At 57.3% G+C, this 17,045-nt stretch overlaps 1 protein-coding gene across 7 annotated transcripts in view; it reads left to right on the plus strand.

Annotated features, from left to right (window-relative positions):
* Window positions 1-15,169, plus strand: part of HIVEP3 (HIVEP zinc finger 3) — a 449,883-nt gene extending 434,714 nt beyond the window's left edge. For 6 of the 7 annotated variants that reach the window (XM_064589326.1, XM_064589331.1, XM_064589327.1 and 3 more), the window contains 3 exons: window positions 3,830-3,916; window positions 8,374-9,281; window positions 10,358-15,169. In XM_064589326.1, coding sequence (XP_064445396.1) covers window positions 3,830-3,916; window positions 8,374-9,281; window positions 10,358-11,170 — 1,808 coding nt within the window. In that variant the 3' untranslated portion in view covers window positions 11,171-15,169. The remainder of the gene's footprint in view (window positions 1-3,829; window positions 3,917-8,373; window positions 9,282-10,357) is intronic. The other variant, XM_064589332.1, reaches the window with a different exon arrangement.
* Window positions 15,170-17,045: the final 1,876 nt, after the last annotated feature.

Raw genomic sequence — 17,045 nt, forward strand, 5'->3', positions numbered from 1 at the left:
AGAGGGGCCGGTCAGGGCTGGGGTGGCCAGCTGCAGCAGAGGAAGCTTGCTCGTGGCTGTCCCTGCACGTGGGGAGTGAGGGAAGGTGCAGGACGCTGAGGCTCCTGTTCCTCCAGGGCCCATTTGGCCTCCTGGAGCGATGCGCCTTCAGCCATGGCTCGGGAACCTGCGGCGCCTCCTCCCAGGCTCTCGGCTTCCTTCAGGCTGCACACCCTCCCTCCCCTCTCACCCCTGGGCTCCGGCTGGGCCTGGTGCTCCGCAGGCCCCTCCCGCACCACCACCTGGCTGCGCCCAGGCCCAGGGAGCCCTTCCTGTCCGTCTCTGTCTGCCTGTCTGTGTCTCCGTGTCTGTGTCAGACATCGCGGCGGCAGCTCGGGCCCCTGGGCGCGAGCTGAGGTGTCTCGGGGCAGGTGGGGGGGGCATATGGGAAAGGCGGCCAGGATATCCCTGTGGAGGTTGGGGGGGGTCCCCTTTCCTCTTCTCAGATGGTTCCCGGACGCCAGCGGGGTGGCTGTGCTGCGTACAGGCCCTCGCACCGGTCGCCGCAGGGGACAAAGGTGACAGCTGTGGGGGCAGAAGGAGGGCGGTGGGTCCGAGCAGAAGGAGGCAGAGTCATTGGCTGATGCCCTCGGCAGAGGTCCCGCCTCTTCCAGACACTCATCATTTTCCATCCGCTTGCCTTTCCTCCTTCATTCCAGGACTGGGGGGCCTTTGGCGGGGGTGGGGACGACTGTGAGAAGCTGTGGGCTGTGCCTGGCAAGCCGAGGCTCTGCCCCTTGACAGAGAAGTGATGTCCGAGCCGAAAAAAGGCACCTGCTGCCACGGGGTTCACCTCCCTGAGTTCACAGAAGAAGCCAAGGGAGGGGAGGTCGGGGAGGGCACCGGGAAACACTCGGGGCTGCTCAGCCAGGTCGTCTCCTGTCACCCACACCACACGGCCTGTCCTAGCAGAGTCCCCTCAGCCTCCCCGACTCCTCCCTGCAGCCTCCAGGGGCCACCGGCACCTTCTCCTGGAAGCCCCTGAGCCCAGACCGGAGGGTGAAGCCATTCGCCTCTCTGTCCACAGCCAGCATGGCGCCTGGCAGAGTCTCTGGCGCCCAGTACAGGGTGGTGGTCACGCGGGCAGGGGTGGGTTCCCGGCTCGGGCGGGCAGGGGGCTCCACCAGGCAAGCGTCTGCTGTGTGCCAGGCACACCGTGCTGCCCCTCTCCCCGCAGCTGCCCCTCTCCCCGCACTCGCCCATCAGCTCCTCCCAGCACCCCCGAGAGGTAGGTATGACTTCAGAGTTGCAGCAACGGGAGCTCAGAAGGTTAAGAAACTTGCCCAAGAGCACACAGCTAGCAAGCAGCAGAGCCCAAACTCAAACCCGGGGCCAGCAAGCTCCTTGACCAGCCCGGGTCGATTCTGCCAGTGTGCAGCAGGCAAGGCCCCTGGAGCCCCAAAACCTGGTTCTAGACGGGGCTCTGTACAATCGGGGGGCCTGGGCTGGTGGCTTTACTCTGCTGGTCAACAGGAGCCCTCCCGCGGCATCCCAGCAGCTGAGACAGTCCATGATCGTGTCTAACGGCATCACGGGGCCCAGAGTTAGAGCAGAAGCAAGAAACCACCCTCCCCCGACCCTGGGCCTGGTGGCGCTTGGGTCCCTTGGTCTGTGAGGTTCCTTCCAACACTTTGCTTCGGTGATGAGGAAAGCGTTGCCCATATGTGGTGATTGTGCATCCATTGTGTGCTCAGCACCTGACTGTTGAAAAGAGACCTAAACCTTCCTGACGGAACGTGTATAGCAAATAATGTCCTAGCCAGAACGAGCAGTGTGAACAATCCTCTGTGGTCTGGGGACAGTGCACCAGTCCCAGGACCTCAGGAGACCGCTTATATCTCTGGCCCATGGAAGACCCCAGCTGCCTTCACCAGCCCTTGACATCCTACTCAAGCTTTACTTGCTCATGACAGGGCAGAGGCCCCCAGTGTTAGGTAGGGACCCTTGGGGACCCTCTGGCCCCAGAATACTTCTGGAAATTCTGACTCTGCTTTCCCTTTGGCCAGGAGTAAAAGATCCAGGTTTCTGTCTGGTTATAGATGGAAAATCTGAGTGGGGAAGGGTACAGTCACAGACTAGGAGTAAAGGGAAGAAAGGAAAGAAACAAGTCCCCTTCCATCCCTGCTGCCCTTGACCTACGTACCTCAGGGAATCCCAGGTTAAGGTTTCCATCACCTTCTCAGCAAAACCCTACAAATTCCTTAAAATTCTCAGAATGATTACGAAGCACCCTTTGGTTCACCCGTGGACTCTCTCCTATTCTACCCACCCACCCATCCATCTATCCTCCCATCTAGCCATTTCTCCCATCTCCTAGTTTGTCTTCCTATCCATATATCTTTCCACTTCTTCTCTCATCCTGTCTGTTCCTCCTGTTCTCACATCTGTCCTCCCACCAATCCATCCTTCCATCCACCTGCCCAGTCCTTTATCTTCCCGTCTGCCCCTCCTGCATGTAGCCCCTCACCCGTGCAACCCAACCCGCCACTCTCCCATTCACCCCTGCCTCTCCCCTCCTCTCCAGTTCTCCAGCTCCCCACCTGTTTATGAGCCCATTTTCCAGCTCTCCTCCTATTTATTTTTTTCATCTAACCATCTATTCCGCATCTGTCTCTCCATCCAGTGCCCTGTCCATCTGTCCATATTCTTCCTGTTCTTCCTTCACTCCATTTTTCCTCTTATCCACTTACCCATCTATCCGTCCGTCCATCCATCATCCATCCATCCATCCACCCACCAGTCTCTCCATGCATCGTTGAAGTGTCCATTCTTCTCTCTTCCATCCGTCTAGTCAAACTTGCCAACTAATAAGCTCAGTGAGACAGGGCACCTGACTCGGGGCACTTAGGATTATCATATGAACCATCATGTGCAAATGTAGCAATCTGCGGGCCACAGTGAGACCATCACAATTTGGAGGTGGCTGCTGAGCCCAAAGGAACATCCTGAGGCATCTGGGGTGCTCTGCCTCTCCTTTCCACGGTGCTCCTGCCCGCAGAGGTTTATGGCAGAACTGCCGCCCCTGCTCATCAGCTGTGGGGCTGGACGGACCACTTAGGGCAGAGTCAGGGATGGAGTGAGCAGAGCCTTTGCCCAGCCCTCCCTGCCTGTGTCTACACAGCACAGTGACCTGGGGGAAACGGAGGCCCAGGACAGGACTTCTCTAAGGAAGGTAGGGCTTGGGCCCCGGCTTTGTGGCTCACAGGTCCCTGTCCAGCAGACTTCCCTACACCTTCTGCTCTTTCTCCGTTTCTAACAGTAACTTTGTCCTGGTTCCTCTTCCTAAACCCTGTGGGTTGCCACTATGTGTAGCCTCAGTCGGAAGGGCATCCTCAGTATCCACCCAGCTCATCAGTTAACGGGCCCTCTGGGAATCCCAGCATCTGAGAAGGCCAAAAATCCTGCTCAATGAGGGTCACTAGCTGCTGGGCCCAGAGTTAAACCCAAAGCGGAAAAACCTATTACACATGAGTTGTCTTTTTAATTTCTTTTTTGTTTGTTTTTTAACCAGCATCTCGCTTCCTCATTACACCCTCTGCCCCCTCCCCGCCCTCCCCCAGCTCCTGGGTACTGTCCTGAATGGTGGCTGTGGGGCTCCTCCCAGCCTGAGCACCTGGGTGCAAGGATGTCCCGGCACCCCCCCCGACCCCCCTAGCCCCTGCAGCCCAAGGGGCCCTGACAGGTCTTCGAAGCCACAGCCTGCCCACCAGGCACTGTGTCTGTGAGCCCCGGGCCCACGCTGGCCCCCTGCCCCGCGGCTGAGCCTGAGTCCCTTCTCATTTCTTTCCAGGGAATCTGACTAAGCACATGAAGTCGAAGGCCCACAGCAAAAAGTGCCAAGAGACAGGGGTGCTGGAGGAGCAGGAAGCCGAAGAAGGTAACCAACTGCCAACTCCCTCCTCCCTGCCTCTTCCCCCCCTCGCCACCTCCCCCTCTTCCTCTGCCTGCCCCTCCACCTGTCCCCATACCCTCCCTTCCCTTCTGTCCTCTCCCTGCTCTCTCTCCCTCTTCCAGGCCCTCCCCTACGGTTTTCCCACCTACTGGGAGAGAAAGGTTAAATTCACAGGGGGGTCACCTCTGCCTCTCCAAACACAGTCCCTGCTGTGCCGTCCTAGTGAGTATATGCTACCATCTACCAAGGAGGTGGCATGCCTGACACCTTGCAGGTGCTCAGTGAATGTGTGTTGAATAAACTAGCGCATGAGTAATCGTAGTTAACATTGCCTGAGCACCCACTCTGTGGCAGGAGCGTTGTAGATACGTGCTGTGAATTATCTCATAAATCCTCCCGGTGATGCCGTAACATACGTACTCTTACACACTCCCACACTCGCACCCACACCTCCATACTCTGGGCCTGAGCCTGACACCTGGGTCTTTTCGAACTTGGGACGCTTTCAAGAGAGCCAAAGCCAGGCCTGACAGCCCCTTGCCACCTCCCCATCTCATCCCACATCCCCAGCACCGCACCATGGCCAAAGTCCTCCATCAGCAAGAGGCACATTCGAGCCTACTTCTGAAAAAGCCCAGCAGAGGAGAGGGGGAGTCAAAGGCCCTGGTCAGCCACAGCTTCCGGGGAGGAGGCCAGACGGACTGTGGCAGGTGGACAGTGTCTCCCCCTCCCCACCCCGGGCAAAGGGAGGTCAGGGAGGCCAGGGGCATTCCTCCTGTACCCAGCAACCCTTTGGCCAGATTCCCTAAAATCAGAATCAGGATTTAGAGTGTGACAAAGGGGGGGGGGGGTGTATGTGTGTGTATGTGTGTGCATGTGTCTTTGTTTTTCTGATTTCAAGATCTATTTACAGTCTTACAAAAGAGTTAAAGCACGTTTCCTTTTAGGAGGAATCAATCACCTCTACTGAACTGAACACAGTGAACATGGGGCTGTTGCCACCAAAATGAGAATGTGGGGTTACCATGCTTACCAGAATGCACGTTAGGCCATTTACACCTGTTGTCTCACTGAGTCCTCATAACTAGCGGTAGAAACTTGTGTTGCCCCATTTTAGGTTGAGGAAAGTAAAGCTCAGACAGGTAAAGGCGGCTGCTCAAGGTCACACAAAATGCTGGCTGCACACCACCCCAGTGCCTGGTGGGCTGGACCTAGGGGAGCCGGAGCCCGAGTGCAGAGCCCACCCTGGGTGAGAGTCAAGAGGTTGCAACTTGCACCTCACTGAGGGTCCCCTGAGGGACCCAGGGCTGGTCCCTGCCCCTCTCCCAATCTCATTTTCCCAATGAGGCAAAAAAGGATAGCCATACCCACCTTGTTTGAGGATAAAATCAGTGCATTTGTTCTAGAAATATTTACTGAGCACCTGCCCTGTCCCAGGCTCTGTCCGAGCTGCTGGAGATCCCACAGTGAATAGAACTATGTTTTATTCTGGAAGCTTACATTCTCGAAGGGAGCAGGGCAGTGAACAAATGCGGAATAGGGCAGGGTCAATGAGTAGGAAGGAAAAATGTGAGTGAGGGGCTGGGAGATGTGGGGAGGGTTCACTCTGGTAGGTGTGAGCAGAGAACGTGAAGGGAGGGGTGAGGAAGCTGGCAGGGGTGGGGGTGGGGGTCTGGGGAAAGGCTCTCCCTGCAGAGGGAACAGAAGGTCCAGAGCTCCCGAGGACCCAAGTGGGGGGAGATGAACTCAGAGAACAAGGCCATGAAGGTCAAGGGACTGGCTTGGCAGTGCAGCGGAGTAATGTCCCCCAACTTTCAGTGACTCTGTGTGCAGAGGACGGTCGAGAAGGGGTGCGGCTGGAGGCAGTTGTCAGGCCGAGCACACGTTGGCTTGGACTGGGTGGAGGTGGGGAGAAGTGGTAGGGTTCTGGAAACATTCTGCAAGTGGAACCGACAGGTTTTGCTACCACGAAGGGGGACTGGTGGTGGCATGAGAAAAAAGGAGCCAAGGATGAGTCCGAGGTTTATGGCTTAAGAAAGTGGAAGGACGGAGTTGCCACTTCCCATGATGATGAGGAAGGTTCGGGGAGGAGCCTGTCTGCTAGACACCAAGTGGCGCTGGGGAGCACAGCCTGGAAACCACCGCCTCCCTGTGGCCAGGTCCCCACCGCAGCCGCTCCCCTGACAGTGAGGAGGTTGGGCACCAGCGCCACCGTGTGGCCAGACCCCCTCGGCGTCCTCGCAGGCTTCATTCTCCATCTCCTCCTTGGTCCCAGGCCTGGAGCTGGCTGGGCTTTGTGGATGGAGCCTTGCTGGTGATCCCAACAGTGGACTGGCAGCGCCATGGGGGGCGCTGGGGATGGGCCCCCCAGGCAAAGGCATCCTATACAGCCCTGCAGGAGCCCAGGTCACAGGGGACCCTTGGCTTCCATCATTCCTGCCTTGGGTACCTAAGGCAGGCCACTCTGGGCCTCCACGTCCTCATCGGTAAAGAGGCTGTTTAGGAGCCCTCCCTGCTGGATATCAAGGGGATACTGGTCTTGACTCTCCCTCACTAGTAAAATTACTCCTCTGACCATCAACCGTGAGATGCTTGCAATGCTGATCATCTGCTTGGGGTATGGGGGTACTTGAGATGCCTGCTAAGTTTTATTGCGTACTTACTATGTGTCAGACCCTCATTATCCTCCCACCAGCTTCATGAGGCGATTTTTATTGCTCTTACCCCCATTTTATAGATGAGGAAACTGAACATAAAGTCAATTATACAACATCACACAGCAAGGAAGGGTAAAGCTGGGATCCAAACCCAGACCATTTCCTGCTTCTCGGTGCATAAACATCATTTTCATACTGGCAATGTAATAATGCAAGGGTTGTAAACCTTAGTCCTGACTCAGCCACTATCCCTTGGCTGATCTTGGGGAGGAAGCCCGTGCCCCCTCTGGGCCTGGATTTCCCCATATGTAAATGAGGGGTGAGGCTAGGCTAACTGCTGGGTCTGAAATAGGTCTGAGGCAGGGCATGAGGCATTGCAACTATGTGTTTTGCATACCCTCCTCCCCCCATCCACATCCCTCCTTCCTTCCCCTCTGCTCCCGGCTGTCAGGAGACCTGCCCTTGGTCCCTTGGCCCGCCCTTCACCTGCCAACCCGTTTCACCCCATGGTTTTTGGCCCACCGTCATCCACTTCAGGCATCTTACCGCTGCATGCTGAGCTATTCGGAAGCACGAACGCTAGGCTTTCCAGCCCCAGGGCCTCTGGGCATGGTGGAGTTTGGAAGCCCGGCTGCAGCCATGGTCCGAGTGAGCTTGTGTGTCCAGCTCTCTTGGTCAGTGGTGGAATGGGTGTGGTGTGTCCAAGTGAAGCGGTGGGGCTGGCGATGCGCCCGGAGAGGGGCCAGCAGGACCCAAACCCTCAGGAGCCTGACAGGTGGGCCAGATGTTAGCAGAGCTCTCCCCCGAGTCCTGGCTGCTGCGCATCTCAGAGATGCCCACACTAGACTGGTGTCATGTTCGAAGTGACCCGGCTGGTTGGGGCTGCCCCACCAGCAGCCAGACCAGGAGGTATTCCAGAGCTCCATTCCCTCCTGGCTGGGGGCGGCAGGAATTCTGCAAGCGCAACAGGTCCTTTGGACAAGAGCAGCGGGGATGGGACCCTGCTCTGCCGTCTGAGGCCAGCTTAGCCACCACCTCCCCTTGTCCCCCCCAGAGGCCAGGACCTGCCCCCTGCCCGACACTACTGGGCCAGCCAGCAGCAGCCTGGCCATGGTGGCAGATGTGTGTTTAGACTGAGGGCGGCTGGAGCTGCTGGGCCGGCCAGCCTGGCTGCTGGGTCCCAGGATGATAGATTTCTTCATGAGCGTATTGTGGGGCCGTAATTATTTGAGCCATTTCTCTGTGCCAGGTGTGTGTTTACTCCTCCTGGCCAACCCGGTGAGGGAGGTGAGACGGTCACATTCATTTGACAAAGGGGGAGATGACAGCACAGCAAGGTGGCTTCACGGGCTCAGCGGGGAGCCAGCACTGACATCCTAGTGAAGAGACAAACTAACAAAAAGGGTTGTCTCCTTTGCTAGGGTTCAGTCCCAGCCCTGGGACTTATCTTACTTGAGCAAGCTACTTAATCTTGCTTACCTTGGTTCCCTCATCTGTAACATGAAGATAAGAACAATGCCAACCTCCCGAGATCATTTGAGAACTAGATGAATTAACACACGTGAAGGTCTTAGAAGGAACCTGGCACAGGGTAGATTACAAGGTAACTGTTGTTCACTGGGATTCTTGACGAAGTGTTCCCATACCTGTGGTGGCCCCCATCCTCTCCACAAGCTCGAGCCATGACCACAACTGTCAGGCCCAGCTTGCAAACAAGGACACAGGCACAGAGGGCAGCGTGTGGGGCCGGCTGTGACGCCGGGGTCTCCTTTGTCCACCCCTCAGGAACCAGTGATGACCCGTTCCAGGACTCAGAAGGGCGAGAGGGCTCAGAGGCCGTGGCGGAGCACCAGTTTTCAGACCTGGAGGACTCGGACTCGGACTCGGACCTGGACGAAGACGAGGATGAGGATGAAGAGGAGAGCCAGGACGAGCCATCGGGACCGGCCTCAGAGGCACCCCCGCCTGGCCCGCCCGCCCCGCTGCCGGCAGACTCCTCCCCCGGTCCGGGCCCTCAGCCCCCAGATGCCACCTCGGGTAGCCAGGCCACGCGGGGCAGCTCGGGGTTGGAAGCCGAGCGCTTGGCAGCCGGCAGCTGCTCCATGTCCAGCCAAAGCGCCCTGTGCCTCCCCCGGCTGGGACCGGCCCCTTCGGGCCCTGTGGAGAAGGACACAGGCTCAGCCCTGAGCTCCAAGGCTGTGTCCCCAAGGAGGTCCCCAAGCAAAGAAGCAGGCAGCCGCCCACAACTGACCCACAAACACTCACTAAGCAAAAGCGACTCGTCTCCCCAGCGACACTCACCGGCCCGAGAGCCACAGGCCTCTGCCCCCAGCCCGCCTGGCCCCCAGCCGGGCCCTCTCCCTTGTGGGTCTCCACGACTCGAGCTATCTCCTCTCACCCCCCGCCCCCTGGGAAGAGAACTGCCCTCTCGAGTGCATCCGCCCCCCGAACGCAAGGGGGCCCCAGACCCGGGCCCCCCCAGACACTCACCCACCAGGAGACGGTCCCCGGGCCAGGCCGACTCACCACCACGGTCAGCGCTGCCAGGGAAGTGGGCCTGGGCTGGGCCGGGCAGCCCCTCAGCAGGCGAACGCAGCCCGGGCTCGGGGCTGGCCCCGCGGGCTCTCCACCCGCCCGCGCCTCTACCTCACAAGCTTTTTGGCAGAAGCCCCGAGACCTGCGCCTCCACGTGGGTGAGTTCCTGCCCCTGAGCAGCTGGGCTGCTCGTCCCTGATCGGGGGGTGGGGAGGGGGGCTCAGTGCACTCCTGCACCCCTCCCTGAGGCATCAGACCCATAGCTACACAGCCCTGCCAGCTCGATGATTGCTAACAACATAGCAGAGGTTTGTGGGGCGCCTCCTGGGGCAGGCACCACGCCGGGGCCCCCGAAGCCGGCCAGGGTGGCCTCAGAAGCAGCAGAGCGTGGGCGCTGCGGCTGGCCTTGGATGCAGGAGGAAAAGTGCTGGTGCCATTCCCCTCCCAGCCCCCCGACCCCACATCTCCAACAGCCCTGTCACCAGCAGCCTCAGAGACACCACAACCAATGCCATCCCTGCCAAACCATCAGCACTGTCACTGTCCCCGTCCCCAACGCCATCTCTGCCGTCACTACACTAACAAGCCCTGGCCACCGCCGGGTCAGCTCCATCAGCGTTGCCACGTCGGCAGCCCAGTACCATCCTGTCACTGCCACCACCATGCAACACCGTCACTGTCAACTTACCTTTACCTCCCAGTGCCTTTTCTGTCGCCATATTGTCATAACCCAACACCACCCTTCACTACCAGCAGCATCGACACCATCAGAGGCTCAAGCTCCTGGAGGAACACGGGCTGCGAATCTTTCCTTGGTCTTTAATTTTGGGGTCACATTACAATTCCTGATGGGGTGGGAGAAGGTAAAGAACCTAGAGTGGGACCTCATATCCAAGGGTAGAGTTGGGTCAAGACCACTCTAGGAACAGGAGAGGCAGCAGAACCAAGATAGAGGGTCAGGCGCGTGGCGGTCAGGCGCGCTGGCCAGAAGCACGAAGACCATGGGGCCGCGTGTGCTCATGGTCACCGCGGGGCTGGGGACAGCCCTCCTCAGAGAGTGCACCAGCACAGGGAAGCACCACGGGCAGGGAGTCGGGGCTCAGCTCCCGCCCCAGCTCAGCCAGGACTCCTGTGTGGTCTCAGGAGAGCCCCTGACCCCTCATCTTGAGGCCTTGGGGTCTCCGTGTGCCAGCACGCAGCTCTTGCCTTACCCTGTCTTATTTTCTGACCCCAGCAGAAGGCCGCATCCTGGAGTCCCACCTGCTCACCTGGCCCTGCTCATCCTCCCTCCTCCCGACCCTTCTCGGCCCCCCATGACTTCCACGGCCACACCCCAGCCCGGACAGAGGAGAACATCTTCAGCCACCTCCCTCTGCACTCCCAGCACTTGAGCCGTGCCCCGTGCCCCCTGATTCCCATTGGCGGGATCCAGATGGTGCAGGCCCGGCCGGGGGCCCACCCCACCCTGCTGCCGGGGCCCACCGCCGCCTGGGTCAGTGGCTTCTCAGGAGGTGGCAGTGACCTGACAGGGGCCCGGGAGGCCCAGGAGCGAGGCCGCTGGAGTCCCACTGAGAGCTCATCAGCCTCCGTGTCCCCTGTGGCTAAGGTATCCAAATTCACACTCTCATCGGAGCTGGAGGGCAGGGACTACCCCAAGGAGAGGGAGAGGACGAGTGGGGGCCTGGGCAGACCTCCTGACTGGGAGCCCCGAGTGGCTGAGGTGCCCGCAGAGCCCATGCCCACCCACAGCCCCTGCACCCCGCACGAGGCCTCGCCCCGGCTACCCCAAGGCCACAGGCCAGAGTCCTGGAGCCCCCGCTTGGAGTCACCACACACGTTGGCCAACCCCGTGGCCTCCACCGCCTCGCCCCTGGACCGCAGCAGTTCCGTAGGCTGCCTGGCAGAGGCCTCTGCTCGCTTCCCAGCCCGGAGGAGGAACCTCTCTGGGGAACCCAGGACCAGTCAGGGCTCCCCCGAGCCCTCAGGAAGTGGGGGGCCTGGGGCACTTCCACACCAGCCCAAGGACAGGGGCCCCCCAAGCACTTAGCCTCTCTCCGCCTGCTTCAGCATCTGGCTTCCGGTGTTCAGCAACAGACGTTTCCAGCCAGCTTCCTTGAATCATCTCGCTCTCATGGGCTCCCTCTCCCATCTGTCCATCTGTCCAAGCAGCTTCTGCTCAGCCCCCAACTGTTCTATCTTCCCACGTATGCAGTTACCTGTGCCTTTTTCTATACCTTTTGTTGCTTGAAAAGAAACAAACAAAACACACGCACACATAAAAAAAAAAAAACCATGAGGAGTTTGAGGCTGTGAATATTTTGTGCTTTTTTGAGAAAGGGTGTAGGTGGGGCCTCAGCCTGGGCCACTGTGATCTGCAGCCACCCCCCCAAGGCTGGCAAGAGGTAGCCACTTGCTGAGGGAAAGGGGGATGCACTGAAGGAGAAGAAAAAAGCAAGAAACTTTTAAAAATATATAATTAAATGTAAAACCAAGCACTCCTATGTACAGATGTTTATGGTTCCTATTTATTGCTGCTTCATTCCACCCCATTCCACCCCAGCTAGTGGCCATACTCTCTGCCAGCAGAAAGGCCAGTGGCCCATGGCAGGGGGCCACAGGCAGGGGGACCCCACTCAGCCTCCACAGGTAGGCCCAGAAAACCCCAGTTTTCTTTTTCCTAAGGAAAAGAAAATATTACCTTTCTTAGGATTTCAACACAAATTAGAGGAGCAGATAGGAGGTAGGAGCTTGCTGGTTTCCCCCAGGGCTCCCTGATGCCCAGGTGGCCTGAGTTGTGGACCTATCCTGGCATCCTGACAAATTCCCCCAGTCCCCCACCCTCAACCCCTCCCCTCCACCCCCCACCCCTAGCCCGTAAGCTGCGAAAGGAGCCCTGACTTTTCATCTCCTGGTTCCCAAAGCACCTAACTGAGGCCTTGCTTCAGGGCCCCAGCTACAGGCTGCCTCCCTTGTTCTAGAAACTACCCACAAGGCCGAAGTGACAGGGCCCAACCCCTAGGGGTCAAGATCCAAGGTGCATTGCCTTGCCATTCCAGAGGCTGGGGCTTGGGTTTTGTTGCATGTTTGGTCCCTAGGGTTCAAAGGGCCCTATTTCTTCCATGGCTGGGCTTTTCTAGTGCTCAGAACTGGAAGTTTATAGGGACCCGTTTCTGGACCTCTTTTCAGCAGGATTGGATTCCTCCCCTCATCCCCACCCCACACATTGTCAGGTCTCCACTACCCCTAGGAAATACCCAAAACCATGACTGGTGGGAACTGCCCAGGCCTGTTTGTTGGGCTTAAATCTCTTTAAAAATTACATACACACACACACACACACACACACAGAGGATGGTATTTGGTACTTCTTCCAGCCTCCTCAGATTCTCTTGACCTAGAAGTATTGTCCTAAGTCAACGGAATTCTTCTCCAAAGCAATCAGTACTAGCCAGTGTCTCCTCCCTCATCCTCATGTCCTCCCTCAAGAACCTGCCCTATATTTTCTGGGGCAAAAACCTGCTTCGTAAGAAAAATAATATGACCAGAAATTAAAATCCCGATTTGAAATATAGAACTCATGTTTACCCTGCCCTGGGAGAGGCAGGTTTTCTCCCAGCCTTCCAGAACTTTCCTTTCGTTTCTACCAAGGGGGAGAAAGCACAGGGACCATGGTCCTGGCCCACCCGGGCTAGGTGCTGAAGCCGCCTTACAGAGCCCGGAATTCCCTGACCAGTCCCAGATCCTCAGCCAGGCCATGTGAATCCTGTGCCTGGGGCCTCCTGAGTTGTTGAAGTTGTGTAGACAGGACACCGTTTGAGGCCCTAATTCCCTCCTCTGCCAGTTCAGGGCCTTTCCCTCCCTGGCCTCTGCTGAGTAGACAGGCCAGCCCCAGCTTCCGCTAAGACACAAACCGGACAATAGGGAAGGGCTTCCCTGGGGGTCTGCTCGGCCCCAGGGTGCGGGAGGTGAGGTTAGCCGGCAGCTCTCAGCTGCCTGGCCCAGAGTCTGGGGCTCCCGCCCACCCGGGGAGAAGGCCGGCAAGCCCAGCCTTGACTATATTGGCGTTGTTTTGGCCTCACAGGAAGTGGGAAGGTGTCCGGCCCGGCTTCCCTCACCCTCACCTCTCAGCCCTACCAGCGGACCCTTCTAGCCCTGGGGCCTGGGAGCTGGATAAAGGGCATTGCTTCAGCCCAGGTTTGAAACCTTCCTGGGCAAGATCTTCCAGCCCAGACCTACAAAGTAGCAGACGGGGGTTTCTGCAAGCCGTGCGGAGCCCCTGACCCTGGGCGTGGCCAGGCCTCTCCCTGCAGCCATGCACCCCTGCTCTCCTGGGCGTCATCCCCCTGTTCTGGGACAGCCTGCCAACTGAGGTTTCCTTCCTAGGAGATCCAGTCATGGACAATGTGGCCACCAGGGGAGAGTCCTCGCAGCCACTCAGGCCCACAGGCACAGGCAGAGGGGACAGGGACCGGGAGTTACCGGACATCCGTTTCTCAATGACAGGGACACATGCACAAACAGAATCTGGCTTAAGGGCTGCTGCCCCACATCGATCCCCAGAGGGATGGAATCAGTGCCACCAGCTTGGGACAGATATCACTGGGCACAGTGCTAACCCCTCCTGCTAGACTCTAGCCCTGCTCCCCCGAGCACAGAGGCCCCAGCACACACACCTGCATAATTTGGAAAAGGACACTCACTCCATGCCCTCCCCGGGGCCCCCTGCCCCACTCCCAACCACTCCCACATTTGCAGTTTGCGTGTGATGCTCCTGTCCCTGTTAAGAGTACCAAGAGCAGTGCTGATTTGTGGCCATAGACACCTGTCGGCGCTCTGTCGACATGCGCCAGCCAGCCATGCCTCAGTCCAGGCTCGCTCTGGTCCTTGGCTGTTGGCACTGTGGCTGGAACCAAACTGCAGAGGTCTCAGAACCAGCCCTCGCCCTCTGTTGGGAATTCCAAGACACTTAGCCCCCAGGCCAACCTCCAGGATGCCCTCCACCCTCAGCAAGCTCAGGGCCATTCTGGGTACTAACCCCGTTCCTCTCCGAGGCACTGTTCCCCAGGCCCACCCCCTGCCCCCCCCCACCCATGGCTTGCACTCTGGCCCAGCCACAGAGACCCTCCAGGATGCTGACGACAGCAAACTGCCCACTCTCCCTTTTCCATCACCTCCAACTTCCAGACCCAGAAGTCCCTCTGCTTCCCTCTGTGGGAAAAAGTCTGAAAGAATTAGCTTCCGGATCCCTGGAGCCCCTTTCCATTCTCACCCTGCACTTCTGAATAGGAACCAGCAATATATCTGAGCTGAACTGCTCTCCAGTCCTTTCTCCAGAAAAATCCTCCTTAAAGCAAAAGTCCTGCCTCGGAGACAGATCTGCAGCATCGAGCAGGGGGAGAAAGTTCCCGAAGGCCTGTCCCCCAAATTCTGCTTCCGTGTTGTGGCTCCAGTCCGCTTTTCCATTAGAAAACCGCTTCGGCACTTATGATCACTTTACTAAACCTAGTGTTTAAAGAAAAAAAAAAAGAAAGAAGAGAAAAAGAAACGTGTAGGCAAATGTAAGATACATGCGCTCTGTAAGATAAATATTTGCCTTTTTTTTCTAAAAGGTGTATGTATTCCGTATGTGAACTTGTCTGTAGAGAGTTTCTATGTTCTTAAATGGCAATACATTCCAAAAATTGTCCTGTAGATATGTACAGCAGCCACACTGGGATGGGGTAGTTTTGCCTGTGATTTTATTTAAACTCCAGTTTCTATACTTGCATCTTGCAATGTCGGTATGGTATATATCAGTGCAAAAAAAAAAAAAGTCAACAAAAAATCCATGCAGGTCTAAAGCACAGAGTCTGATGTACAAAAGGAAAAAAATGCTCAGTATTGATGTGTGTGACCTTTGTTGTAAATTACATCTGTACTGTGAATGAGAGGTTTTTACAAGTATAATAATTGCCTTTATTACAGCTCCGGCTGAGTGTTCAGCCTGAGGATATTTTTAAAAAAAAAAAAACACACAGCACGTTGGAATAAATTTGAAAATCCCAACATAGCCCTGCTCGCCTGGCTCATGGTTTTTCTGGAGGGTTGTAGAATGTCAGAGTTGGAGGGATGCTTGGTGTCTGGAGTGCTGCTTTACTACAGAGTGATCAGGCCCAGAGGAGGCATGTGAGCAGGCCCCAGACACACAGCCTGGGCCTCGTGTGGCCCCTGGCTTCCAGGCCTGGTGAGAAGCACCGGGTACAGCACCACTGTGGTCTGGGCTCTATGTTTCCTGGGGCTGCCATGGCTAAAAACAACAGAAATCTATTGTCTCTGAGTTCTGGAGACCAGAAGTCCAAAGTCTGGGTGTGGGCAGGGTGGGTTCCTTCTGAAGGCTCTGAAGGAGGGTCCGATCCACGCTTCTCCCAGCTTCTGTGGCTGCAAGTGAGCCTTGGTGGGCCGTGGTTTTTGTAGCCTGCCTTCCTCCCGCCCTCTCTGTAGGTTCCCTCCCCCGCCCCTTCTCTTCTGAAGACACTGGTCATGGGATTTGGGGCCTACTCTCATCTCTGGATCTGTAACTGAATACAACTTCCAAATTAAGGTAGCACTCACAGGTTCTGGGGACGGGCATGGGCTTCACTTTGGAAGGCCATCATCCAACTCACTACAGAGTAAGACCTGGAATCAGATCATGACACAGCCCCGTACTGCCTGTGTGACCTTGGGCAAATGACACAACCTCTCTGGGCCTCCATTGCCCAACTGTAACGTGGAACGTGGTTGTGGGGATTCAATGAGATGGTGTATACAGGGTGGCTAATGCAGCCTTGAACAGAGTAAGCCTTCAAAAATCTTCTCTGAAGGGCGCCTGGGTGGCTCAGTTGGTTAAGCGACTGCCTTCGGCTCAGGTCATGATCCTGGAGTCCCGGGATCGAGTCCCGCATTGGGCTCCCTGCTCAGCGGGGAGCCTGCTTCTCCCTCTCACCCTCCCCCCTCTCATGCTCTCTTTCTCTATCTCATTCTCTCTCAAATAAATAAATAAAATCTTTAAAAAAAAAAAATCTTCTCTGAGGAGGCGTGGCATGAGGGGCTGGGGATACCAGGGAGAAAAGGCAGGCATGGATCCCCACCTCTCCCTTTCCATAATGATTTGCTGAGCACCAGTGAGGGGCCGATGGTTGGATACAACAGTAGGCAAAACAGGCCTGCCCTCGAAGAGCTTACATTCTAACACATCATTGCATGTACATTACCTCCTAAAGACGCCATTAATGACCCAGTTGCAGTTGCCATAATTGCTGTGGTGGGAGAGAATAAAAGCTCTCGTCTAGACTGGGTCTGAGTCGTCCTGGAGACCTTTCTTGGAAGACACCTTAGGGTCAGAGAAGGAAGGGGAAGCCATGAGAAGGAGCAGCCCGGAAGTTCAGCACTGAGAACCTAAGAGGCTCTGTTTCAGCAATGAGGGGACCGCTGCTGACTTCGGGGAAGTCTGGCCTAGCACGGTGCCTGGTGCTTAGCGGGCCCTTCACAGGTACCGCTGGGCGTCGAATAAAGGGTGGGAAGTGGGGCAGCAGATCCGGGACACCTTCCCAGGGGAGAGTGGGGCAGTAGTGGGAGGGGGCATATGGGGCCCAGGGAAGAAAGATTCACAAGCGCTGCGGGGGGCGGCGGGGGAGTTGCTGATGGGAGGGAGATGGTGAAAATCAAGTACACACACACACACACACACACACACCCTCCGTTGTGACCCACGGGAAGAGGTGCAGGGAAGTCAGTGCCTGCTGGGTGAGAGGAAGTTGAGAGCATCCCTGCGGAGGGACTTCTCTGTGAAACCGAGTGGGGAGGGGAGCAGGAGAAAGCCGGCCAGGGGAACCAGGCACTGAGGCCCCGGCTGCTCCCCGGGTGTGGTTTCTCCCACGGTGCTCAGCAGCCGGGGTGCAGGC

The sequence above is a fragment of the Mirounga angustirostris genome, unplaced genomic scaffold, assembly GCF_029215605.1.
Source record: "Mirounga angustirostris isolate CCGP_5_RB_7025 unplaced genomic scaffold, mMirAng1.0.hap1 SCAF_4, whole genome shotgun sequence".
Lineage (NCBI taxonomy): Eukaryota > Metazoa > Chordata > Mammalia > Carnivora > Phocidae > Mirounga > Mirounga angustirostris.